Here is a 27,793-nt window from a genome sequence, read left to right on the forward strand (position 1 = left end):
TTACATATAACTTTATTTTATGACGACTGTGACTGAAAAATTTTAAAATGTGTAGATATGATTACAAGTTAACATTTTTAAAGAATAGTTTTGAATACAGTACATCTATTTTCGTATAAATTGCTGTCTCAGTCAGTTCATTACAATCAACAAGTACACCTGGAGTCTCTGCAATCACAGAAATAACATCAGCAGGAATATCAAATGACACAACTATGCAAGCAGCAGACACATCAGAGGCCACAACTATAAAAGTAACAGAATTGCCCAATGGCACAGTCATAGAAACAACAAAAACACCCAATGCTACAGTCATAGAAACAACAGAAGCACCCAATGGTAAAACCATAGAAACAACAGGAACATTCAATGGTAGTCATAGAAACAACAAAAACAACCAATGGTACTACCTTAGAAACAACCAAGGTGACATCAACAGTTTCAACAGAAACACCAAAAGCTATAAGTACATTGGTATCATCAGATGCTTCAACAACTGGAACCTTTTTGAACAGCGGTATGGATACTTTCTTTAAAAAGCCTTAAAAATAGAAATAGATGTTGTTTATATTTTGATCTTTATCCTTGAAAGACGTATCCCTTGATTGGTTTTAGATTATTAACGTTGATCCATTATAGGTGTTGGAGATGTGGGGTGTTTGGGATTGCTCGATGTAAGCAAGCTATCATGCAATTATTTTAAAGCTACTTGAATGACTTATTTTTATCCCGTTGTTAAGATATATCCGTACGAACAAGAAACAAGAATGTCAGGAGTCTCATCATTTAAAATTATAATTTTGTAAGTTGTATGGTCGATGCAATAATCTTGTAAGGAAATACACTTTATCGTCATGTCAAATGCTACCTAAATTCTTTTATACTAATTCTTAGGCCATGTTTACAATTAATCAACGATTTTTTTCGTTATTTACCAATAAAGACATGGCGCACACAACGAGTGTGACCGTTAGGCAAAGGATACTCACTCCTACATGGCACCTGATTCGACCTCTGATATTTTAGAGCTTTGCTCTGTTCTCGATTAGTTTGTTGGTGAATGTAACTATAAGAATTGCCTACTGTATTACTGTCGGCCTCATTAGTAATGCCTTGACGATTACAGAGGTGGCATGAAGGAAAAGCCTGTCTCCATGTAATGTTATTACGCGCAAACATCACTGTCAGTGTTGGTTGGAAATTTTTCACGCTACTCTCTGAGAACTGAAAAATGTTCTTTGCTGGAATAGGAAGTGCACGTGACTTTTTACCACTTTCTTACATGACGTCATATATTTCACGTTTTGGTAGTTTTGAAAACCTATTTTCGTGCAGATTAACAAAGATTCACCCTTGCTTGATCAGTGTCATAATTTTTGGCCACGCTGTCAAAAATGTTTCCCTTATTATGTTTCCATGTGTTTCATTTTCCTTTCAGTATATTTCATTGTGGAACGATTCCTCATATCACGCCCCCTTATCCAACAGCTTTTATAACTGGTCACAATTTTACTTACTGCCATTGTTTATATGTTTAAATAATTCATTTTTTAACATAAACCCCATAATATAAGAGAAACAATAAAACTAAATTTCTTTGAAATTTTTTAGGAGAATCCTGTCTTTGTTCCTGCGATTACTTCGACAAGGTGAAATTTTGGAGTAATGAAAGCAACCTTCTGAAACAGTTCAAAGGTCTGGGGATAAAGCTCACAGAAATGAGAAACCAGTTGGTTTTAAACGTCAGAAATTTATCTTCCAGTGTCAGGCTTCGCGTTAGTGCCCCGGATGAGCGGCAATCCTCTGCGGTCATGGGAACTCTTGGAATCATTTTTATGTCCCTTGTGTTTGGAGTAATTATAATATCTGACTTTCCAATTTTCTTTCAGCACATCAGAACAATTTTACGCAAGTTAAAAAAAACATGAACGCTTTCCTGGATCTAAAAATTAACAAGTTTTGGGGTATATATAGTTTAATGATATTTAATTGCATTGTTTAGATCAGAGTATGCCTTTTTTTTAACAAAATATTGAAAAATATCTTAAAATTGGCCATTTTTGCAGAATTTTCAAAATGATGCCAATCATGACGTCATAATGTATTGACTTGCAAGAAAATTACGTCATTTTATCTATATAGAGGAAATAAAAACAATAAATATATTTTTAAACATTTATTGTTTGGCGTTGTTGGTCGTGGCATAATATATAAACAGCAAAGGGTCGCCAAGCAGGGCAGACCCAACATTCAAGCAACAACACAATACAAAGCAAATCAATAATTTGGCTGTTCCAGGTTTATCACAAACAGTCATTTACCTTTAAGCTTATTAAAGTTTTTACTTATAAAAAGTTTGAATTAATTCAAATATTGCAACAAGCACAAAATGAGCAGCACAAATTCAAGCAGCATTTGTTTGTTCCGGGTTGACCGCGAACAAATGAATAAAATGTTAATGTATTTACATTATAAAATATCAAGCCAATGTTCACAGTTCAATGTCTTCAAAATATCATACAGTCAAATGCACAAACTTGACACATCAGTTGAACGGATGGGCGCAAATGCCTCCGTGTGCGATACTCTAGACCATTTCTTCCATCATAGATGCCACGACAATATCATAATTGTGGATAGCCAGTTGTTCTGAAACACACAAACAAAAAACCAAGAGCAGTACCTACTTGCCTACCAATTGAGCATTGTATGATTGGGGAGGGAGGGAGGGGTTTTTGAAGAAAAGAAATCAGGACAGTGATTATTTTTAAAATTTTTTAAGAGCTAAAAATGTCTGCTACCTTTCTCTTTGAAGCGCATGTAAAGAAGGACGAGTATACCGAACCCGACTGTGTACGCCGATCTCGAGCACAATATTTCCTCATAAAATAAAGGCATCTATATAATATTTATATAGATGCTGTTGTATATTGTCAGTAAGAGGCTTAAGCTTTTAAAACAATATAATCTCATTCCTTGTTAATTAACTAGTTCTAAAACTAGGCGCACAAGGCCAAAAAAGCCAAAAATGAACCATGTTCTCTAAATGGTTTAATCTTTATCGACTTTGAATTTAAAAACTTCATAAAGGTGTCTACTTAACAGTATGATTCTGTATTTAAATACAAAGCAACTACACAAAAGAATTTCTGAAAGATTTATTCCTAAAAATAAACTTGAAAAAAAAAATGTTAAAATACGACAATTTTGAAAGTTTTTGCCAGGAAATCGATGTTACACTACCAAATTATTACATGTTGAGATAGGGTACCCCTTTTTTATATAGATTTTTTTTTATAAATGAAATTAATTAACCTTTGTCAGTTTCTTCTTCTGCCATTTATATATGGAGGTCTAATATCTTGTCTTTTTAATCTGAACACATGTATCTTTTTTTCTTATTTCATAGTCTTTGTAGTTTATCACATATTATAAATAAAGTTCATGTAAACCTGCTATAGTCCACGCCAATTTTCTTCGAGACTTCTCGCTTGGAATCCACCCGCAGCTGCTATTTTATTTTAGCAACTGAAGCATCATTTTCCAAGAATGCCAGAGAGCCCAAATGTAGGTGAAAAAATTGTTCGCAGCGAAATAAAAATGCGAGTCAAAAAAGTTTGTGAAACTCGCTAACTTTTTTTGTCACTGCAAATGAAAGTTGCAGAATTTAACATTAGACCATTATAATATTTATATAAATCCAGGGCACGGTTGAATTATGAAAATTAACGCGGTTTTAAAAAGTTCTATATGAGTATTACAATGCGACTTATCATCAAAAATATAATGACATTCAACACTATTTCATACTTATCTATTTAAAAGGTAGCATAAAGCATCACTGTATTCTGTTAGGCTTCCCTTGAGGTCTTCTTCATCTTTAATGTACTGAGTTTAGGGCCTCTATCTCGCACCGTTTAAGCGCTATCGCCCGGAAAAAGAACTTAGCGTGGAACGCAATTTTACCTCGTCTCCGAGCATAACCGTCTTTTGGGACACTTGAGCAGCTTCTGCTGAGACCTCCTCGGCAACGTGCAGGTTGTCGAGACCTGACCACTTTAACTTGTCCAATCCCTGTTTCAAAGTTTTTAAGACTTTTGAACATTTTCCGCATGTTTACTCATTTATATCTTCAGAGGTAGACCGCAGTTTTTCCAACTCTTTGCAGGTACAAAGAGTCCCTTTTGTCGTGTCTCACTGACATAAGTGGGGTGAGTCAATTGCAGGCCATTCTCGAGATCTGGGAGGTTGAAAATGGTCAATAATTCTCAAATTGTCAATTTCTAAGCACAATCTGCTGTTTAAAAAAGAAGCCATTTTTCTCCCGTTTCCTGACACCTAGGTTTTATGACTCTGACTTAATCGTGTTGCTCGTTTTCTAAGCTTTCCAACGACACCAAACTCGTCTCCATTCGATAATAAATAAGAAAGTTATGAGCTTTGGAAAATTTCAGTTTTTCCTTTACTTTTGCATGTATCCGTGACTTTCACTTTCCACTTTCATTTCATTTGACCTAGATTGGGCATGACCTAGATTGGGCATCTTCGTTTTTAGCCCTATTCCTACTCCAAACCCTAACCCTAACCCTAACCCTAACCCCTAACCCAAACCCTAACCCAAACCCTAACCCCAAACCCTAACCCAAACCCTAACCCCCATTAACCCTAACCCCCACTAACTCTAACCCTGACCCTAACCCTGACCTTGACCCTAACCCTAACCCTAACCCTAACCCTGACCCTGACCCTGACCCTAACACTGACCCTGACCCTAACCCTGACCCTAACCCTAACCCTAACCCTGACCCTAACCCTGATCCTAACCCTAACCCTAACCCCCATTAACCCTAACCCCCACTAACCCTAACCCCCGTTAACCCTGACTTTAACCCCTGCAAACACTTACTTTTCTTTTTTTGCTCATATCTTCTGACTGACTGCTCTGATGTCAACGTTCTTGGTGTCGTTGGAAAGGTCTTGAAGAGTTCTTTACGCTGGCGTCATGGTATTGTCGTTTCAGTGAGCAGAAAGTCGAATAACAAGCAAAATGCTCAAAAGGCATGCAAACGGCAGAAAATCCTTATTTCTGGACCGATTTTCAATGAACGATTAATTTAACTATCAATACCGAAGAAATAAAAGCAATACGCTGTTTTCTGATTGTCGAACTCAGCACATCTCCAGTATTCCACCATTGATGTAAGGGAAACCTTTTGAATGTGTTAATCAAGGTTTAAAAATAATGACAAAGAAGTGAATGTTGCTTTCACATTTGATGAAGTTATAAGAAATGTTTTCAATATATTGATCTCTGGCATATTATATTAGTTTTCCATTACGATATATCCAGGAGAGCTTGAGATTAAAGACACGACAGAGTCTGACACATCTGTTTCATTCTTGGATATTTTACTTGAAAAAGACGTTAATGGTAACCTAACAACCAAGCTGTATGATAAACGTGACGACTTTAACTTTTCTATCGTCAACTTCCAGCATGCAGCAATATATACCTTCATCACCTGCATACGGTGTATGCATCTCAGTTGATTCGATGCACAAAAGCATGCCCTACGTATGAAAAATTTCTAAAACGAGGTAAATTATTGACAAGCAAGTTGATGAAACAAGAATATCAACAGTCTCGTTTAAAGTCATCATTTCGTAAGTTCTATTGACCTTGTCAGCAAATACAATTTATCATTGGGTCAAATGCTGACTGACGTTTTCCATGGCACCTGATTCCACCTCTACTGATGTTTCGGAGTTCCGTGTTTGCTCTGCTCTTACTTTGTATTGTTTTATGGACTTTGAGATTGAATACTGTTCGTTATCTCCATATCCTTCTTTGTTTAATTCCAAAGATGGATTTCTTACTATATTGAATAAATGTATGAAATATTTTGCATGTAATTAATAATTTATATTAAGACATATTCTTTTTTACTCTGTTATGGGAAGAAATTTGAAAAATGACTCCGTTGCGAAGGATTGTTGTTACCTTGCAAAGGTAACAAATACAATTAAGAATATTAACGAAATTTGAAAAGAAATAAAAGGTCATTGTGTGACAACTTTGCAATACAATTTGTTGTTAAATGAAATGCTGACTGACGACTTTCATTCCCATTCTGAAGCCATCCTTTACACATGCAGTTGTCTCATTTGGAAATGTGCATCGAATCACCATCTTTTTTTCATGTTGAATGAAATAAAGTTTTAAATTTTTTAAAATGAAACTTGTGCATTCATAAGTAATGAACTTCCCAAACAAATACAAGCTATCACTAAGTAAAATGTTGACTGGTGTTTTTCATACATATACTGTTACTATTGCTCACACACTGCTATGTTTACGGATTTTCTCTTTTATCTATATAGCGAGGATCACACGACGGGTGTGCCCAGTTGACATGGGATGTTTACTCTTCCATGGCACTTGATCCCACCTGACGCTGCAAAGGCTCCGCATTTCTTCTGCTCCAGATTTGAATGTTTAAATAGATATTTGAGCTTGATTGCTATTAATTATACTTATATTTCATTTGATTAACGCTAGAGAAACGAAACATTCATTACAAAGATCTCCTCATTTTTTTTTTAAAAATACAATGCGTAACTGACGCAGTTTAAGTAGTTTGTAGCACGGTGTAATTGACACAGTTTTAGTAGTTTGTAGCACAGTGTAACAGACACAGTTTTAGTAGTTTGTAGCACAGTGTAACTGACACAGTTTTGATAGTCTGTAGCACAGTGTAATTGACACAGTTTTAGTAGTTTGTAGCACAGTGTAACTGACACAGTATATATAGTCTGTAGCACAGTGTAACTGACTCAGTTTTAGTAGTTTGTAGCGCGGTGTAATTGACACAGTTTTAATAGTCTGTAGCACGGTGTAACTGACGCAGTTTTAGTAATCTGTAGCACGGTGTAACTGACACAGTTTTCGTAATCTGTAGCACGGTGTAACTGACACAGTTTTAGTAGTCTGTAGCACAGTGTAACTGACACAGTTTTAGTAGTCTGTAGCACAGTGTAATTGACACAGTTTTAGTAGTTTGTAGCGCGGTGTAATTGACACAGTTTTAGTAGTTTGTAGCAGTGTAATTGACACAGTTTTAGTAGTTTGTAGCACAGTGTAATTGACACAGTTTTAGTAGTCTGTAGCACAGTGTAACTGACACAGGTTTAGTAGTCTGTAGCACAGTGTAATTGACACAGTTTTAGTAGTTTGTTGCACGGTGTAATTGACACAGTTTTAATAGTCTGTAGCACGGTGTAATTGACACAGTTTTAGTAGTTTGTAGCAGTGTAATTGACACAGTTTTAGTAGTTTGTAGCACAGTGTAACTGACACAGTTTTAGTAGTCTGTAGCACAGTGTAACTGACACAGTTTTAGTAGTCTGTAGCACAGTGTAATTGACACAGTTTTAGTAGTTTGTTGCACGGTGTAATTGACACAGTTTTAATAGTCTGTAGCACGGTGTAATTGACACAGTCTTAGTAGTTTGTAGCAGTGTAATTGACACAGTTTTAGTAGTTTGTAGCACACTGTAACTGACACAGTTTTGATAGTTTGTAGCACAGTGTAACTGACACAGTTTTAACAGTCTGTAGCACGGTATAATTGACACAGTTTTAATAGTTTGTAGCACAGTGTAACTGACACAGTTTTGATAGTTTGTAGCACAGTGTAACTGACACAGTTTTAACAGTCTGTAGCACGGTATAATTGACACAGTTTTAGTAGTTTGTAGCACAGTGTAATTGACACAGTTTTAATAGTCTGTAGCACGGTGTAATTGACACAGTTTTAGTAGTTTGTAGCAGTGTAACTGACACAGTTTTAGTAGTCTGTAGCACAGTGTAACTGACACAGTTTTAGTAGTCTGTAGCACAGTGTTATTGACACAGTTTTAGTAGTTTGTTGCACGGTGTAATTGACACAGTTTTAATAGTCTGTAGCACGGTGTAATTGACACAGTTTTAGTAGTTTGTAGCAGTGTAATTGACACAGTTTTAGTAGTTTGTAGCACAGTGTAACTGACACAGTTTTAGTAGTCTGTAGCACAGTGTAACTGACACAGTTTTAACAGTCTGTAGCACGGTATAATTGACACAGTTTTAGTAGTTTGTAGCACGGTGTAATTGACACAATTTTAATAGTCTGTAGCACGGTGTAATTGACGCAGTTTTAGTAGTTTGTAGCAGTGTAATTGACACAGTTTTTGTAGTTTGTAGCACAGTGTAACTGACACAGTTTTGATAGTTTGTAGCACAGGGTGAAATTCCACCATAAAAATGACTGTAAGTTCATTGAGAGGTGACTGAATGATCGATCTCTGACGCCCTATGACATTGAAGATCTTTATTGACCATTCTGTTTACTAAAAGGTCAGGTTCATCCTGTGTTGCCTCAAATCAAAAACTAAACGTTTGTGGAACATGTACATAATAAATAAGCTAGAAAACATGTATAGGTGATAAGTTTAAATCCTGACTGATGAGCTTCACAAGGAGCATACGGTAGTTTTGACCGATCGACAAGGGATGCTTACTCCTCTTTAGCGCCCGATCCCGATCCCGTTTCTAATGTTTTGGAGGTCCGCGTTTGCTCTGTTCCAGATTTGTATTGTTTAAATGGACTTAAATCTTAAAAAGTCTGAGAGTTCCAAGTTAAGTATAAACGATACATCCTCGTTTAACCTTTATATTTTGGATGAAGTAAAGAAAGGACACGTGTTTTCATGTTAAATATAGATTTTTGCTAATTTTCTTATTTTATTTTTTCCATAAATTACTTTGAAATTTTTTAGGAACCTACTTCATAATTTTATCATTTCTGGAAAGTACTGTAGCACAGGTTGAATCGAAAAAGCTTTTTTGACACAAATGATGTATGATGGGCTTGTGATGGGCATTTTTCATAATTAATATTTAAACTTGCATTTTTACCTTAGATCTGATATCAAACTTGCGATCTTGCGTTTTTGAAAGCAAGGATAATATTTTCAAGTTGTTGTAAATCAAGTAGATTTATGTTAGTATATGAAACACTTGAATACTTTTTTTTAATTACTTGATGGATTTTTGTTATTTTTACATACATAATTCAAAACGTAGAAGGTTGTTATTGCCAGCTTGATGAATTTTTACAGACTGTACGTTTTATGTGAAGTAGTCCGATATAATCAAAAGAATTAAGAATAAGGAAGACACAGTGTAATTGATTATTATTTTTTTTTTAAAAAGAGCCATTACACCTTTGCATGTTATTTTTCTGTCTGTATGATCAAAGATATATCGTAAAAAATTGCTGTTCAAAACCATGAATAAGAAATGCTTTACATTAACAGTATCGACCTGAATCAAAAGGTTTGCTTCAAAGAAGGATAAATGAACAGAAAAATGTACTTAGGATGGATTTATTTATGATGTAGTGGGGCAGTTTGAGAAGGAATCGCGGTTAAAGATGAGGATAGATTCATCTTTATTTCTAATTTTCAGTCTCTTGTTTAATTTACCTTCAATATGCTTTTCGTTTTTCCCTGGTAAGTATAACTATGTTTAAAACGAATTTCTTGAAAAAAAAATTAACGCCTGTTTGCTTTTATAATGCGTTAATATTTATTTAATGGATTTATAAACTTTAATAGCTTTATTTATTTCTGCTTCTTTTTATTTTGATTTTGCCTTTTGTTTTTAAATCTTTTAGATAGAAGAGGTTGGTTCTTTGGCATTTGTTTTAATTTTTTAATTGACGACGTCCTATTGTTTATTGTACATGTATAATAATGGCTCTTATTTTTTTATTTTCCCTTTTGAAACATGAGAGGGTATTTAGTGACTGGGAAGTCCGTTCGTCTGTTACGCTTTGGGGTACCCACCTCTTATCCGCAACTCTTCTTATACCACTGAGTGAAACATATGGCAAGATAAAAACTCCATTAAAGAATACAAAACAGGAGCATAGCAAACACAGACTTCCGAAACATCAGAGGTGGGATCAGGTTCCGTGGAGGAAGCATCCCCTGCCGACTGGTCATACCCACCGTGTGCTCCTTGTCATGATAGGGAAAAAACGGAAAAATCCGTCGTCAATTCATCTAAATAAGTTCTATAATGGACTAACAGTTAGTATGAGAAACGTCATTCAGCATATTGAATGAAATTAAATGAGAATTTCACGGATTCTTTGTAACAAATATAGTGCTATTGTCCGCCTCCTATTTAACTTAATGATCGGAAACATAGTAAGGTTTCCCACGGCAAAACATTGACACTACTTTTTAATAATGATATTGAAGGGTACCCATCTCGTATCTGCAACTCCTTAGTGATACTTTTGTAATGTTTATGGGTTCGAGGACTCGGTTGCTCTGCCTGAGCAATTAAAGGAATAAATCAAATAACTATTAAACTTCTCAATCATGGATATTAATAAGCAATATTAACAATGTCCGATTCTGTTATTAAGCTGTTGTGACAGAAGAGGATATACTGTAATTGATTTTGATTCTGAATTTCGTTTCATTTTTAAAAATTATTTCTTACATAATGCCATGGTGTATTTCCTATCTTACGTTTTGGTCTGACACCTATTTCCGTTTTTTTCTCTTTCCAGAACAAAGTGTGTAAATACCCTCTATATTTTCTTTACATTTTCTCATTGTGACATTAGGTTTCTTTCTTAGATATTGATTAATTCTCTCAATATACAAAATTACTTTAAAACCTTAAATGATATGGAGATAACGAACGGTATTCAATATCAAAGTCAATAAAACAATACAAAATAGGAGCACAGCAAACACAGACCTCCGAAACAACAGAGGTGGGATCAGGTGCCATGGAGGAGGAGTTGGCATCCCCTGCTGACCGGTCACACCCACCGTGTTCTCCTTGTCATGATCGGGAAAAACAGGAAAATCCGTCGTCAATTCAGTGTATAAATAATGGACTAACAATTAATATGAAAAACGTCAGTCAGTATTTGTCTCAATGATAAATTTTATTTGCTGACAAGGTCTTGTATCGACCATAGAATTTAGGATTGATGACTGTTGAATAAGGTATATATAATGATGCTTTATCATAGTATGCGTAACATTAACAGGTACCGTGACGGAATGTACGGATGCAGAGTTCTGGGGTAATTGCTATAGTGAGGGGAACTTTTGTCTTTGCCACCAAGGACTCTGGTACTCCAGCAGCGTCCCCGAACTCGGATACAACACCAATTTTTCTTTCAACAACATCTGTCATTGTGGAAATACAGGCAGGTTCATATTTCCATTCTCTGTTTAAAGGCAAACTCAATATTCGAAGGAAATTCACTATATGATGACCTGTTCATTATAAAGCTCATTAACACCCGTTCATAATAATCTTTTACATAAATTATGCAAAGAACTTTATTCGGTAATAACCAATATTTGCCCTCCAAATCAAACTTTGATGGAGATATATTTAATTAAGTTCTTAAACAGGGGAGTATATGCTGACTTCAAAGCACTGAATATTTTCATAAGTACTGACGTCATATGTATGTAATGACGTCACAAACTTGACGTAAATTTCAGTTTTTTTATGAATTTTACAGAAAAATGTACATATTTCGTCGATATTTTGAGTAAAAGTCACCGAGCGCATGTGTGTTCAGGATCAATATTTTGATATAATGTGTAGAATGATAATATCAATGAAATATGTCAATACCACAGTTCCTGAACAAACTTGCGCTCTATAAATTTCAAAGCTACAGTTGTTGAAATTTTGTCCATTTTGTCCTCTTTCTGAAAAAAGATATAAAATCGGACTAGTTTGTGACGTCATAAACACAAAAATTGTGAATATTATATTTCTCATACAATTTATTGCATTCAGCACATTTCAGGAAGTTTTCAAAATTTGACTTTTGTGGGGGCAAATATATGCAATATACCGCATATAGTTCTTTTGAGAGAGAGATTCTGCTTAGGAATCGGCATATTTATGGGTTCATTATCAGATGTATCAAGGTACTTAATTTCAGAAAAATCACCTTTGTTTTTTTATTACGACAGAGAAATTTATAAGATAAATAGTACCAGTTAACAAAATACGGAAGCCCATTCAGGACCTATCGAAAAATATTTTTGAATCCGATATAACGAATCGTCGAATTTGTTATAACGAATTTAATTCGTTATAACAATTTCTTTGAATTCGTTATAATGAATTTAATCTGTTATAACAAATTTATTGATTTCTTTATAACGAATTCAAAAATTTGTTAATAGTATACGAAGTTCGTTTTAACAGATTTTACAACTTGTTATAACGAATTGAGTTCGTTTAAACGAATTCCATAATTTGTTATAAGGAATTGAATTCGTTAAAACGAATTCGACAAATCGTTATATCGAATTCATATATATTTTTCTATAGGCCCTGATTATTGAATTTGATTAAACGAATTTAATTCGTTATAACAAACTTTGGAATTTGTTTAAACGAATTTAATTTGATATAACAAATTTTTGAATTCGTTTGAACGAATTTAGTTTGTTATAACAATTTTTTGATTTCGTTATAATGAATTCAACAAATTTGTTATAACAGATTAAAATCGTTATTCAGATTCACATTCAAAGAAATTGTTATAATGAATTAAATTCGTTATAACAAATTCAACAATTCGTTATACATGTATCAAATTTCAAAAATAATTTTATAGGTCCTAAATGGGCTTCCATACAAAACATTGTTTACAAGATTGAATCAATAACCAAGAATCCTTATTGTCTTACAGTGGAAACCATGAAATGTATCAACACAACTATGTATAACTGTGAGTAATTTTCTTATTTTCTTCAGAATTTGCTATATAATTTAATTGCCAAATATTTAAACAGATTAAGTACATACTCACAGTACCTTACCTCCTCATAATTTTTATGCGCCCGGATCGATAGATCGAGGGCGCATATTGCTTTTGTCCTGTCTATTTGTCTGCAAACATTAACCTTCGCTATAACTTTTGAACCATGAAAGATAGATACTTCATATTTGGTATGCATACGCCTCTAATTAAGTTCTTTCAAATAACATCAAGGTCTATGACCTTTTTACCTTGACTGTGACCTACATGTATATGCTAAAAATAGGTTTTCCAAACGTTCGCCATAATTTTTGAATCATGTAAGATGGAGACTTCATATTTGGTGTGCATACTTCACTAATATTAAGCTCATTCAAATGTTACTAAAGTCAATGACCTTGTGACCTTGACTCTGACCTATATACTGTAAGTCGATTTAATTCCACGGTGTTAAAATTTCACGATTTCTCAAAAAGTTCCAATCGCGATGGTTTTAATTTCACGCTGTAAGAAAATTTCTCACAATCATTTAAACGTTTTAATAGCTAATAATAGCTTTCACGATGGGTTTATTTTCGCGGAAAAACTATGAATCGCGAACATAGCAAAATTAAAATCATCGCGATTATTTGCCAATTTACAGTATTAAAAACATCTTTTCGGTACCTTTGCAATAACTTTTGAACAATAAGAGACACAGACTTCATATTTTGTATGCATACTCCAATAATTCATTTCTTTCAGGTGACACCAAGGTAAATGACTTTGTGACCTTGATTGTGACCTATATGCTAAAAATAGCTTTTTCGAAATTTGTTTGCATTTGGGTGCATTGTGTTTCACAAATACATATTGTTCAATTCTCATTCTGAGAATATAGTGCCAACAAAAGTTCGTAGACAAAAAATCAGCTTGCATTATCAGGGGTTCTTGACAGATATCAGCAGGTCCAATCCCAAGACTATTTCCACCTTCGTATCTATTAATAGTTACGTAGGTATTTAAACCTACACAAAGTAGTTATTTTTACCTACTTTTTCTATTATCTACATTTTGTGGCCAAAAGACTTAACGGCACGACATGGTGCATACTATATTTTTGATACAGTCACAATAATGATGAATACGACAAAATTTTGGTCGAAAAATAATTACTTCCTGCATCGGCAATTTTACATTAGTTTCTATGCAAAATTGATAATATTGGAAGTAATCATTTCTTGGCCAAATTTTTGTTATATCCATCATCAGTGTGACTGCATCAAGAAATTCCGTGCTCACCATGTTGCGCCGTTCCTGGTTTTGCCACAAAATGCAAGTAAAGCAGAAAGTAGGTAAAAATGGCTACTTTGGGTAGGTTTAAATACCTACGTAGCTATTAATAGCTATGTAGGTAGAAATAGTCTTTGGAATGAACCTGATCAGTTGTTAAAAATTCATGGATGATTAAAAGAAAATTATATAAAATTACTGAACATTTAAATTCAGATGTTTTTTTCTGTAATGATCACCATATCAAGAAAAACAGCTGGAGAAAAATGTTAATGAGACGTTTTAATAACAAGCAAGGTGTAGAGGAGCATGCTCTGAATTGTTAAATTCCACTCCATTCTAAGATTAAATGTATATTATCCAAACGGCTCTAATCGTGTTTTTTTTCAATGACAGATATAATAGCCAAAGTTTTACCAAACGGTAGGATACACCCGGCAGGTAAATATCTCCAATCATTTATTTCCAATTTGAGGTATCAGATCTATAATAGCCTCAGATTCAATGAATTGGAATGCATAAAAAATATACAGTGGATAAACAGAACTGGACGATTTCCAAATATGGAAGTCAAGAACGATAACTGAAAGTTGCTATAAATATACATCATGTACTTGTGGGTTTTTTTTCTGTCCAATCAGGCAACAGCATTTTTACACACTCCAAAACATAACTCAAAAGGACAAAAAGAAAACACGTGCTTTTGTTTTTTTTTTTTCCTCAAAAAGATTTTTTTTAACAAAAAATTTTTAGAAGTACCAGTAAGTTGAAAACTTTTGAAGAATAAGGTATTCCCTACATATTTACCGTGAACAACCTTGACATTTTTATCTCCGTAAAGAAAAAAATAATGCATGATACAATGTAATCGTTTATGGAGGAATAAATCACACTAGCAAGTTCTTATCAAGTTTAGTTATAACATTTACCAGAATATACTATATGTTAGTAAATATAAAATTGCTTAGCCATCCGATTTTCACCGATGATGCTTAAATTTCATGTGTATATATCCACCTCACACAAGTGTTTATTGTATGGACTACATAAAATTATACTTTTAAAATATCCCCGATTTCATGAGCACCGAATACTAAGCCATGCAGACTTTAAATGGGCATAAGGAAAGGCGTGAAACGAGGAGAAAAGACAATAATTATTCATGAACGCGTTTTTTATCAATATCTTACATGTACCTGGTATACCAGAAACTGCATCTAAAAACTGAAAATTTTTCGTATTTATATCAATTTTTTAACGCAAATGCAAGTTAAACTTTTGGGATTGCTACCTCCTAGTCGTGTTTGTTCATGGTAGAATTGTCCTACATATTATAATTATTATTACTAAATTTGCATAAAGTTTACAAAAACATTGTTCCAAAAAAATCTTTTGAGCAAAAAAAAAAAAACTGTAAAACCACGTGTTTTAATTATTTTCTAATGCTAACACCTTGTTTATTCTGTGTATTTATAGACATTCACGGTTATCGCTCTTGACTTCCTTATTTGGAAACCGTCCAGACTTGATAAATACTCAGTATTTGTAGACATAACCTTCATGTTTTAGTATCATTATGTAAGAGCGGAATGTGTCCTAATTTTTTACCTTGACTCGTTCTTTAAGTGTTATCCACTTATGCTTTTAATCAATGAAATTCATTTCAAAAAAAAAATTCCGGTGAAAAATTGTTTTTAAATTTTTTTTCTATTCTTAATAGTTTACTTGTTTACTTCTTCCCAGCAATTTTTGATATTCATGTTATTTAAAATTTTATTTTCAAAAAATTGCTTGTTCCCCTAGACTTTAATTCATTCTTTATTTAATTCAATTAATTACTGCTCGAATTTAATTAATTACTGTTCGGGTAGTTATATATTTTTGATATTTTTGGTAAATCATTTTCTACTCTAAACTGCTTTGAAATAGTTTCAGAGTATTTAATACAGGATGGATATTATTTTAAGGTTGGAAAATCATGTCCCTATATAGGTTGGATACCTTAAACGAAGTAAACGGGAAAACCAAGAAATCAGCATCGAGGTTATAAGTACAAAAATGAGATAAACCTAGTTTCACAATTGATAAACTGGGTTTATCAACTGTAAACTATAGTTTACAAACCGTAAACTATAGTTAACGATTCGTTAATATAGTTTTCATCTGTAAAACTATATTTAACGGTCGTTAACTATAGTTTACGAATGCTAATCTAAGTTTATCTGTCTGAATAAAGCGTTAACAATAGATTTTGTTGATAAACATAGATTCACGTTTGTAAACTATAGTTTACAATCGTAAACTATAGGTAAGAGTTGTTAATCATAGTTTCACAAATCGTGAAACTATATTTATCAGATCGTTAACTATAGTTAACGGTTTGTAAACTATAGTTTACAAATCGTGAAACTTTATTTATCAGATAATCTATGTTTTGCAATCGCAAATGATTGTTTTCGGTGTTAAGTATAGTTTACTGTTGTGAAACATAGATTATAGCGTTAATTATGGTTTACAGATGTGAAATATAGATTAACATTGTTAACTCTAGTTTACAGTTCGTAAACTATAGTTTACAACCGATAAACCTAGTTTATCGATTGTGAAACTATGATTATCTCATTTTTGTGAATTTGGCGTGCCATATATAAGCTATGTCAGAAGTAATGAACTGACGAAAAATTGGACTTAAACCCTGCATGCTCTTATTGGGTTATAGGGTTTTGTATTGAAGTCATAATAATAAGCAGATGCGTAATATATATAATCAAATTTAATTTGAATTAGTTTACATGTATGTACGAGGGTTGTCCCAAAAAGTCGTAGACAGGTAAAACAGTTTTGTTTCTCTTTGCTTTATAAAAATTTTTTCCTTGTCATAGCAAAGAGTAACATTTTATGATCATGCACTTCAAGTTTCATGATGATATCACATCTTATAAGAAAATTATGAAAAAATAAATTAATAAAGAAAGAATATAAGTGTACACCGGCGCACGAAAGCAAGCGTAAATTACGTCTCTTATAACGTCATGATCTCTTTGTCTGCTTTGCTAGCGGGTATTAACATTCAATTTTTTTTAAGTGATTAGACCACTCTTGATTAACGGACATATTTAAATTCACTACTGTCCGTTTGTTTTTTTACTTGTTCTTTTTTAAAGCAGATTCAAATTTCAGTCGAAATTTAGTCGAAAGATCGCCTTACATTGTAGGCAGCAGAGAATACAAATTGTTTGACGTACTTCGCGGTCCAGATTTTTCCAAATTGTCTGCGTGTGTCAAACAGTACTCTACTTCTTACATGCCGTAATTAACTATTTTCGGTACAGAAGGAAAACTCTTATTGAATATCATGCAATTAAAAAATAACTTCTTTATTGAAAACTGGTGTGTAATGTCACTTCTGTATTCTTTTTTCCCGTCTCCGATGTATGTTAACCATACTCAACACAATTTATTACATCTTCGTGCGGCGACTACGCGTTTGACGACGTCATTTTCATCAAACTCAATTTCAACGATACTATGGAAATCATGACACCAATCGTCTGTTTCTTATGACATTTATATGAAATTTTGGCATAATATTAATTTTTTTATTCTGGTTTCAGTGATTTAAATTTGAATTCAATGTATTATAAAGTACTAAAGAAATAAAAGCAAATGTAATAGTTATATGCGTAAATTATTCAGAATTTTGTCCGTGCGCCGACAGGCCTTATCGGCTTTCATATAAATAGTCCTAATATTATTAATATGAAAGCTATGTATTTAAAAATTCAAAATTTTAAAGAACATTGACTATATTATGTCTTTGCAAAATTTGGTAAGTATTGGTTGCATGATTAAAAAATTATAAACATTGTCTACGACTTTTTGGGGCAACCCTCGTATATTGAATGCTCAAGATTTGCGAAGTAAGTTGGAACTTACCTCGCGGGATCGATCGGATCCCACTTTGGGACGTGGAGACTGGTCCTTGGGATGAGACGGCATATTCCGAGGTCCCGTGTCGCAGTAGGTGCTGGCACGAAATAGATCTCTCCCTGCTTGATGGCCCTGAGTGCCGAGTATAGGACAAAATTTGCAGCTCTCCAACGGAAAGTGATGGCGTCTCCATGTCTCGAGAGGGACGTTAAATACACAAACATTCTATACTAGATTTCTGAACTTCATTCAAGGTATAAATAAGTAAAGCGAGTTCCAGTAAAGTCGATCTCTTTCCTTTACTGAAAGGGATAGCTGCTAAAAGCAGAAACCTCACAGGTATTGTGCTGAAGTTAATCTAAAAGTGGTATAAATCAGAGGAGGATCCGCAAAAATTCCAAAAATCTTTTCTTAAATTGCTTCTTAAACAAAACATTGGAACTCAGAAACATTTACGTCTTCTAAGACGTCATCAACAAAATTATTTGGTTAGAATTACTCTGAATCTGTTTATAATTTTTTTCTGAATTTGTTATAAAATGATGGTGAAGTTACTCATTGACACATATTATGTGTTTGTCAATTTTAAAGGCTTCAATAGGTATGAAATACTTGGAGATAACGAACAGTATTCAAGATCAAAAGTCAATAAAACAATACAAAATAGGAGCAAAGCAAACAGGACCTCCAAAACATCAGAGGTGTGATCAGGTGCCATGAAGAAGTGATCATCCCCTGCCGACTGGTCACACCCGCCGTGTGCTCTATGTTATGATCGGGAATTGAAGAATCCATTGTCAATTCAGTGTATAAAATAATGGACTAACAATAATTATGAAAAGCGTCCGTCAGCATTTGACTCAATGATAAATTGTATTTGCTGACAAGGTAAATGTATGGACCATAAAACTTACGCAATGAAGACCTTAAACTTCTTCTTCCATCAACTCGTTTGTCAATAATTAACCTCGTATTAGGAATTCTTCATACGTAGAGTATGCTCTTGCAAATCGAATCAGCTGAGAGATATAAACTCCGTATGCAGGTGAGGAAGGTACACTGCTGCATAAGTAAGGAATGTTGACGATAGAAAAGTTAAAGTCATCACGTTTATCATACTTGTTTGTTATTTGTAATTACCATTAACATCTTTTTCAAGTAAAATGTCCAAATATGAAACACATGTATCAGACTTTGTGGGATCTTTTATATCACACTCATTAGGATATATCGTATGGAATAATGGAAATTACCATTTCAGGAATATTTTTAGGGGTTTTTTTGTAAATTATTGGTGTGTAAATTACACAGACTTGCCACTTAGGCATACTTCATTTAGCGTGTTAGCGCTTCGTGCAAGATATGCCTACGTGCAAGTCTATGTAATTTATACACAACTAATTCACATTGAACTGAAATACATTCCTTATATTTACATTTTACATCTTTGCAAGCACGAAAAATATACCCAATAATTGAATTTTCGCTGCCCTATATCGTTTCCTTTGTACAAACGTCGCGTAGCTTGATTGTAAAGTCACCTACGCGCGAGTTTCTCCGTGTATATATACAAAAATGGTTTTCAAATCAATTTCACAGTTGGATTAGTAGAAAAACACAGCAAATGTAAACATTGTTAATTCATAATACGTCGTCGATATATCTAAATGCGAAAGCCACAACAAGTGTTTCCTTCTTTTCACGCATAAGATTTTGCACAAATTCTGCTAAATATGAATAAAAAGTAAGGTCTGCACGGGGCGACGTGTTATCAATTTTCAATTTTAGTGTTTTCTATAATTCAATGTCGACTTGATATACCCGACTGAACTTGACATATAGACACCAAAGAGTCTGGCATGTTTAATAATTAGACAGTTACCAGAAAAAGACATGAATCATTACCTAGACAGAAATTTTACTAGCATGATGATTCCACTTTTTCTTTTGTCCACTTTACCTACTGATGCATAGCTATGGCACGCCAAATTCACAAAAATGAGCTAAACATAGTTTCACAGTTGATAAACTAGGTTTATCGGTTGTAAACTATAGTTTACGGACTGTAAACTATAGTTAACAACGTTAATCTATATTTTACATCCGTAAACCATAGTTAACGCGATAATCTATGTTTCACAACCGTAAACTATACTTAACACCGAAAACAATCATTTGCGATTGCAGAACATAGATTATCTGATAAATACAGATTCACGATTTGTAAACTATAGTTTACAAACCGTTAACTATAGTTAACGATCTGATAAATATAGTTTCACGATTTGTGAAACTATGATTAACAACTCTTAACTATAGTTTAGGATTGTAAACTATAGTTTACAAACGTGAATCTATGTTTATCAACAAAATCTATTGTTAACGCTTATTACAGACAGATAAACTTAGATTAGCATTCGTAAACTATAGTTAACAACCGTTAAATATAGTTTTACAGATGAAAACTATACTTAACGAATCGTTAACTATAGTTTAAGGTTTGTAAACTATAGTTTACAGTCGATAAACCTAATTTATCAATTGTGAAACAAGTTTATCTCATTTTTGTGAATTTGGCGTGCCATACATAGCAGTATACCCTTTCATCGCATGTACGAGTATGGGATTAACGTCTACCAGTTCATTCTATACATGCAAAAGATTTCTTAAACAAAGTAAGCTATTGACAAAGAAATGAAGTAAGAATATCAACAGCATCGTTTAAAGTAATCTTTTTCCAAGTTGTTATCAATAGATACATTGACCTGTCAACAAATAGCAACCATCATTATGTCAAATCCTGTGTGATATTTTAAGAGGTAGTCCGCCGAAAAACCAGGCAGGGTTGTATTATTAGGCGGCACATCGAATGTGACGAATATTTGATATTTTATTGAAAACAATATCAATGTAGTCCAAATGGAATAATGTAATCGAAGATTTGTTTTAAAATTGCTTATTTAGTAAAATATCCTTTTGTTTCGTGTTTTTGAATTCCCCTATATAAACCATTGAATTTAGGTCAGAAACAACGAACTGTTATTTCCAATACTTATTTAACAGGACTATAATTCATGCTGAACTAAATCTAGAAATATTTCGTCTTTCAGTTTCAAAAATAAAATTGGTGGGCAAAACACTTTGATAGTAGTTTTCTGTCAAAATACAGAGACGTTTTTATGAAATTTTGCGATGTAAGAGTTATCTCCCGTGGCATCGGTAAATCTGCTAAACACCTTACTATCGAAATCCTAGTGAAATATTTAGAATATATACACAAAATAAAATTATTTAACAAAAAATTACTACTTTATTTTCAAAATAGAATTCATTTTCGCCTCCAAACGTAATATTTAGATTAAGATTGGCAGTATTATTCAGGTTGAATCCACGTTTCCATTGATGTATCAGTGACGTCATATACCTGACTAATATTGCGTCACAATTAAATAGTTACAAGTTTTCCAAAGAAGTTTGTAAATTCTTTGCATAAAAGCGCAAATAAAACGATTAAACATAAATAATTTCTCTTTTTCTGTTCAAGTACTTTTCAGAGTGCATTATCCTACATGTTAAATAATCATATATTTTTATATAAAATGTATTTTTTTTCACGGGCGACGTCTCCTAAAAGTAATTTTGTACATGTCCGAGAACTAATTTTTTAAACTGATTTACTAGGCTATGCGTACAAATAATTAATTGTTTATATTGAATATTTCTTATAAAATTGGGATGTGAAAAGATTTTAATTATTTTCTTCTGATTATCAAGGAAAGATGAATATTTTAGATTTACACAACATTTAATTCAAGTCAACGGAGTTGAGATACTTATTTCATGATATTTGTAAACACATACACACACACACACACACACACACAAAATAACACTTGATTATATTTATCTATGCAGTCAAACCAAAGTAAACGATCCGCGGTACGATTAAAAATATTTTATTAAAAGAGTGAAAAATAAGATTAAAAGAATATTTATTGAGGAAAATTACTGTTGAACTCCCCACTTCAATTTGCCACTAAAACGGAAGATTTCGTGGGCGTATTTTTTGTTTTGTATTGTTTTTGTTTGGGTTTTTTTGTTGGTTAAATTTGGTGATTGAAACAATCACATACTATAAAATTAAATTTTATAAGATGAAAATATAGGGGAAACGGCTTTTATAGATGAAAGGTTTAAAAAATTTGGATAAAGCCGAGACTGTGCACATTTAAATATTTTCTGCATTTAGGTAGTGCAAGTATATTTTCGCCAATGATAGAATTGAACTCTTTAATTCACGAGAGAATTTAAAAAAAACTTTAGTTGGAAATAAGATATTTAATAAAGATAAGCTGTTTACTCTCAGTTGTTGCATAATGCATGTACAAATACTTGTTTTTTTAATACCGAGTATCAAGAAATTGTACAGATGTTATATATGATTGTAATCTTCATGTACGTAAAAGACATTAGTATTTTAAATAAATTGTATAAACATTTGAATCCATGGATAAAATAATTTTAAAACAGTTGACTAACTGAACAGAAATAAAAGACAAGCATATTTTTTTCAGATACATTAAATGCAGAATATTTCCAGTTTTACGGTAAAAACCGATCCCGATTGAAATAAAACCGATCCCGATTGAAAATAATGCAAAATGTGTAAAGTTATAAAACTAAAGACAACTGCCACCCATAAGACATGTACAAAAATAAATCAAGTAATTTTTTGGCCATATTACAACAAAAGAGCCAAATTTAACATTACAATTATAGTATTTCCTTCTTTATATAATTCCGGTCGGGATCGGTTTAATTGTGAAAAATTGTAAAACACAGGTAAATTTGACTCCTTTTATTTCTCTCAATATAAGGGTGCCCACTGATTTTATTGCGTGACTCAAAAGTTTGTACTTTGTATTCATAATAACATGAGAAAAAAATCTGTCATTGAAATGTATTGGGTTTTATAACGTAATGAAAATTGGATAATGAATTCAAAAAGTTACTTGCTAAACTCAGTTTTGGACCACATATTTTTTTCTAAAGAAATATAAATTGGAGTCTTATTCATTACTAAAATTAAAGATAAGAGTCTATGGTATAAATAATATTGATAGACACATCCAGGTTTTGCGTATCTGGTACATATAAAACAAAATAAAAACGTAGTAATTTTTTTTACCCCCATGTTGACCTTTTTGCACTTAAAATTGAGCAATTACCAAAAATAGGACTAGTGGAGCACTAAATTTTTTTTTGATGTTGTCATGTGTAAACACTTGCTTAAATAAGTCTATATGCAAAAAATAAAAATCCATGACATGCCATGTGCCACCCATTGCCTGATTTTCAGTGGACTGCCTCTTAAATTCATATAATCTGGTCTTTATTTACACACTGAATTATCTACATTTCTTATTAACACTTTCCCGATAATGATAAGATGCACACAGAGGTTGTGACTTGTCGCCAGATGATGCTTACTCCTCCATGACACTGGAACCAACCCAACTCTGATGTTTGTAGAGTTCCGTGTTTTGTCTGCCATCAATTTGTGTTGTTTATATGGAGTTTGAGTTTGATAACTTTTAGCTATCCCCATACTTGTTAATATAAGAAATTTAGACAATCGTGTTTTTTAAGTAGCAGGACTCAAAATATGCTTTGAAACAAAGAAACTCAGAAAGCTTTTACTGGAGATGTTAGAATAACAATACTAGTAATGCACAAAAGACATACTTTATAATTGTATGAATTATATAAACTTGTGACTTGTTGCATTATAACAAGCGCTATTAACAAGTCTTTAATTATTAATTTATTTAAGGAGAGTCCCAGTGCCAGGAATTGCTTCTCGAAGATTTGGGAACAGGTAAGTAAATGTAATTAGCAGGTAAACCAAAAGAAAGTTGAATGTGTATTTAACATATACGCATAAAATGCGTGTACATTTATATGTGATTTTGCTTTGGATGAAAACAATTGCATTTAACTCTGTGACGACTGTGACTATGTAAATTAAAAATTGGGTAATATCGATTACAAGTTAACATTTTTAAGAAATGGTTTCGAACACAGTACATCTATTTCCGTATTAACTACTTCTTAGTCAGTTCATTAAAATAAACTTGTAAAACTGGGATTTCTAAAATTACAGAGGTAACATCAACAGAAATATCAAACGACACAGCAATAGAACATTCGGAACCACCAACAGCGACAACAATACAAACAACTGACACATCAGAGGTCACAACCGTAAAAGCAACAGAAACAGCCAATATTACAATCATAGAAACAAAAGAAACATTCAATGTCACAGTTATAGAAACAACAGAAACATTCAATAGTACAGCCATAGAAACAACTGAAAAATTCAATGGTACAGTCATAGAATCAACAGGTACAGCCATAGAAACAACAGAAACACCCAATACTACTGTCATAGAAACAACAGAGGCATCCAATGGAACAGCCATAGAAACAACAGAAACATTCAATGCCACAGTCATAGAAACAACAGAAACATCCAATGACACACTTATAGAAACAACAGAAACATCCAATACTACAGACATAGAAACAACAGAAACATTCAATGCCACAGTCATAGAAACAACAAAAACATCCAATGGCACAATTATAGAAACAACAGAAACATTCAATGCCACAGTTATAGAAACAACAGAAACATCCAATGGCACAGCCATAGAAACAACAGAAACATTCAATGCCACAGTTATAGAAACAACAGAAACACCCAATACTACTATCATAAAAACAACAGAGGCATCCAATGGAACAGCCATAGAAACAACAGAAACATTCAATGCCACAGTTATAGAAACAACAGAAACATCCAATACTACAGTCATAGAAACAACAGAAACATCCAATGGCACAGCCATAGAAACAACAGAAACATCAATTGGTGCAACCCTAGAAACAACCAAGGTGACATCGATAGTTTCAACAGATTCATCAAAAGGTATAAGTACATTGGTAACAACAGATACCGAAACAACTGGAACCTTTTTAAACAGCTGTATGAGTAGGCCACATTTACATACTGAATTATCAAAGATGTTTTGTATTTACCAATAAAGATGAGGTGCACACCGCGAGTGTGACCGGTAGACAAAGGATGCTCAGTCCTCAATGGCACCTGATTCGACTTCTGATATTTTAGAGGACTGTGTTGCTCTCTTTCCGATTAGTATTGTTTAATGAAACATTAATATTCGTTCTCTCAATATATACTGAAATGAAAAAGAAATGCTTAGTAGTAAATAAGAGCTTTGATTTCGAACGTATTTTCCAATATTCTTATCAATCATTGCAATTCATCTTTAATCAGTATGTTACCAAAAGCTTATTTGATTTTGACTGATTAATGAGTATTTGAGTCGGCAGGGGATGCTCTCTCCTCCATAGCACCTAATTCCATCTCTGATTTTTGGAGGTACGTGTTTACTCTGCTCCTATTTTGTATTGTTTATGGACTTTTGATCTTGGGTGCAGTTCATTATCTCCATATGTTTCATTCATATGACGGTACGCCCCCTACATTGAAAATAAAAATCTCATCATCTCCCTTAAAAGGTTTCTCATCAATAACAGCAGAGTTCTTCAAAGCATTTACCTTCTGATAAGTATACTATTCAACCCTTCTTACCAGGAAGTCCAACGGTGGTCGTGAGATGCTAGTGCATTCTAAAGCCCGCAAACTTGAATGTTCAATTAATCCCCCAGATTTTAGATTGAGGATAAAAGATGAAATTAACAGAATTCAGTTGATTTGATAAAAAGTATAGACAGACACTGACTCCTTTTTCCCAGGTAGAACATGCTTGAAGAAGGACACATAAGTGCGCGAGTAAGGGTGATACCGAAGTAAAGTTGCCAAGCTCATGGGTCAAAAAGTTTTTGTTTTCCGTCAGTTAGCGAATGTTACGATTTTTATTGCCTACATTTATTACTCTCGCTCTCATTGTTAAGGTCTTGACGATTACAGAGGTGGCATGATGGTCTCAATGTGAAGTTATCTGGCACCAACGTCACCGTCATGGTTGGTTGGAAACTTTTCACGTTACTCTTTAGCAACTGAAAAATGTTCTTTGCTGGAAAAGCTAAAACCAAACTGCAGAGCAACGTGGTGCTGCCTTTTTATTCACTTATGCAATTCAATTACTAGACCCACTGAAACATCAGCCGTATATTGAATGCAAAAAATCATCCTGACTTCAAATATGCAAAAACAATGTCAATATCTCCACTGCATCAGTTTGGTACAACAAATTGTGTTTACAAAACTCTCATCATCAATATGCACGTGTTTTGACTTTTTACCATGCAATTTCCTACATGTTATGACGTCATACATTTCACGTTTGGGTAGTTTTGAACACCTATTCCCGTGCAAATTTACGAAGATACATCCCTGACCAGTGTTCATAATTTTTGGCCACGCAGAAAAAATATTTTGCGCATTTTGTTCCTTTGCGTTTCTTTTTCCTTTCAGTATATTCCATTGTGGAACTGTTGCTCAAATCACGCGTCCTTATCCAAAAGCAAAAATTGGTCATAATTTTACTTACCGGCATTGTTTATAATAACACCAGCATCACGTTAAAATAATTTATTTATGTAACATAAACCGCATAATATGAGAAACAATAAAATTAAGATTCTATTATTTTTTTTAGGAGAATCCTGCCCTTGTGCTTGCGATTATTTCGACAAGGTAAACTTTTGGAGTAATGAAAGCAACCTTCTGCAACAGTTCAAAGACCTGGAGATAAAGCTCACAGAAATCAGAAACCAGTTGGTTGTAAACGTCAGAAATTTATCTTCCAGTGTCAGGCTTCGGGTCAGTGCTCCGGATGAGCGGCAAACGTCTGCGGTCATGGGAACTCTTGGACTCATTATTATGTCCCTTGTCTTTGGAGCAATTATAATATCAGACTTTCCTATTTTCTTTCAGCACATCAGAAGAATTTTGCGCAAGTTAAAAAAAACATAAGCGCTTTTCTAGATCTAAAATTTTAAAAGTTTTGTCACATAGGTTGGATCAAAGTATGCAATTTTTTCATTTTACAAAATATTGAAAAATAGATAGACCATAACGTCATAATGCAATATTATATAAGAAGATTATTTTCGTAATTTTCATGGGCTGAAAGAATGTCACCTTTTGTGATATCAACGCGAAAGCGCGTCCGCGTAAAATGATATCGCACGACACACCGTTGGGTTGCACCAAAGTTATGTAGAACGTGACGTCATAAAATAAGAAGCTTGTTTTAACCACTGTGACGTAATGACAGCCGAGTCTGTTCAGTTAGGACTGTGTCAGTGCATTCACTTTGAGTGATTATATAATATAACTATTATGGACTTCAGTGCACGGTCAGTATGTGCTTTTATTATATAGTCTATTTATATTCCCTACATAATCTATACAAGCGCAAACAGTTCATAACACTACATATTCACTGGATTTGAGGCCGTATTCACCGGAGGGTCAATGCACGTGCAGCGGCATTGTGACGTCACAATCAACACCTCAAACAACGTTGTAAACAACAGTTGCAACGGCCACAGTGAGCTACGTATCGGAGCAGGAAAAAATATATTAAAACTAAGCAATTTTACTTCCTCAAAAATTCACAGGGCAAAAATAGCCCTATATGAACGGTGTTCTAAAAGACACCGTTCAATTT

At 33.4% G+C, this 27,793-nt stretch overlaps 1 protein-coding gene across 1 annotated transcript; it reads left to right on the forward strand.

Annotated features, from left to right (window-relative positions):
- Window positions 1–215: 215 nt before the first annotated feature.
- Window positions 216–27,093, forward strand: LOC134280588 (uncharacterized). Its single transcript, XM_062763037.1, has 4 exons — window positions 216–426; window positions 23,899–23,943; window positions 24,229–25,059; window positions 26,777–27,093. The coding sequence occupies exons 1-4, from the start codon at window positions 216–218 to the stop codon at window positions 27,091–27,093; spliced, it is 1,404 nt and encodes a 467-aa protein (XP_062619021.1).
- The last annotated feature ends 700 nt before the right edge of the window (window positions 27,094–27,793 follow it).

Source organism: Saccostrea cucullata, unplaced genomic scaffold, assembly GCF_032062105.1.
Source record: "Saccostrea cucullata isolate Sc308-1 unplaced genomic scaffold, CSIRO_AGI_Scuc_v1 ctg1387, whole genome shotgun sequence".
In the NCBI taxonomy this organism is placed as follows: Eukaryota; Metazoa; Mollusca; class Bivalvia; order Ostreida; family Ostreidae; genus Saccostrea; species Saccostrea cuccullata.

Bases quoted from the DNA above. Each gene is read 5' to 3' on its own strand.
- LOC134280588 (XM_062763037.1), top strand. From the start codon at position 216: ATGCAAGCAGCAGACACATCAGAGGCCACAACTATAAAAGTAACAGAA. The intron at 23,944-24,228 runs GTAAGTAAATGT...CTAAAATTACAG, and splicing joins TCTCGAAGATTTGGGAACAG to AGGTAACATCAACAGAAATA. The intron at 25,060-26,776 runs GTATAAGTACAT...TATTTTTTTTAG, and splicing joins TTCAACAGATTCATCAAAAG to GAGAATCCTGCCCTTGTGCT.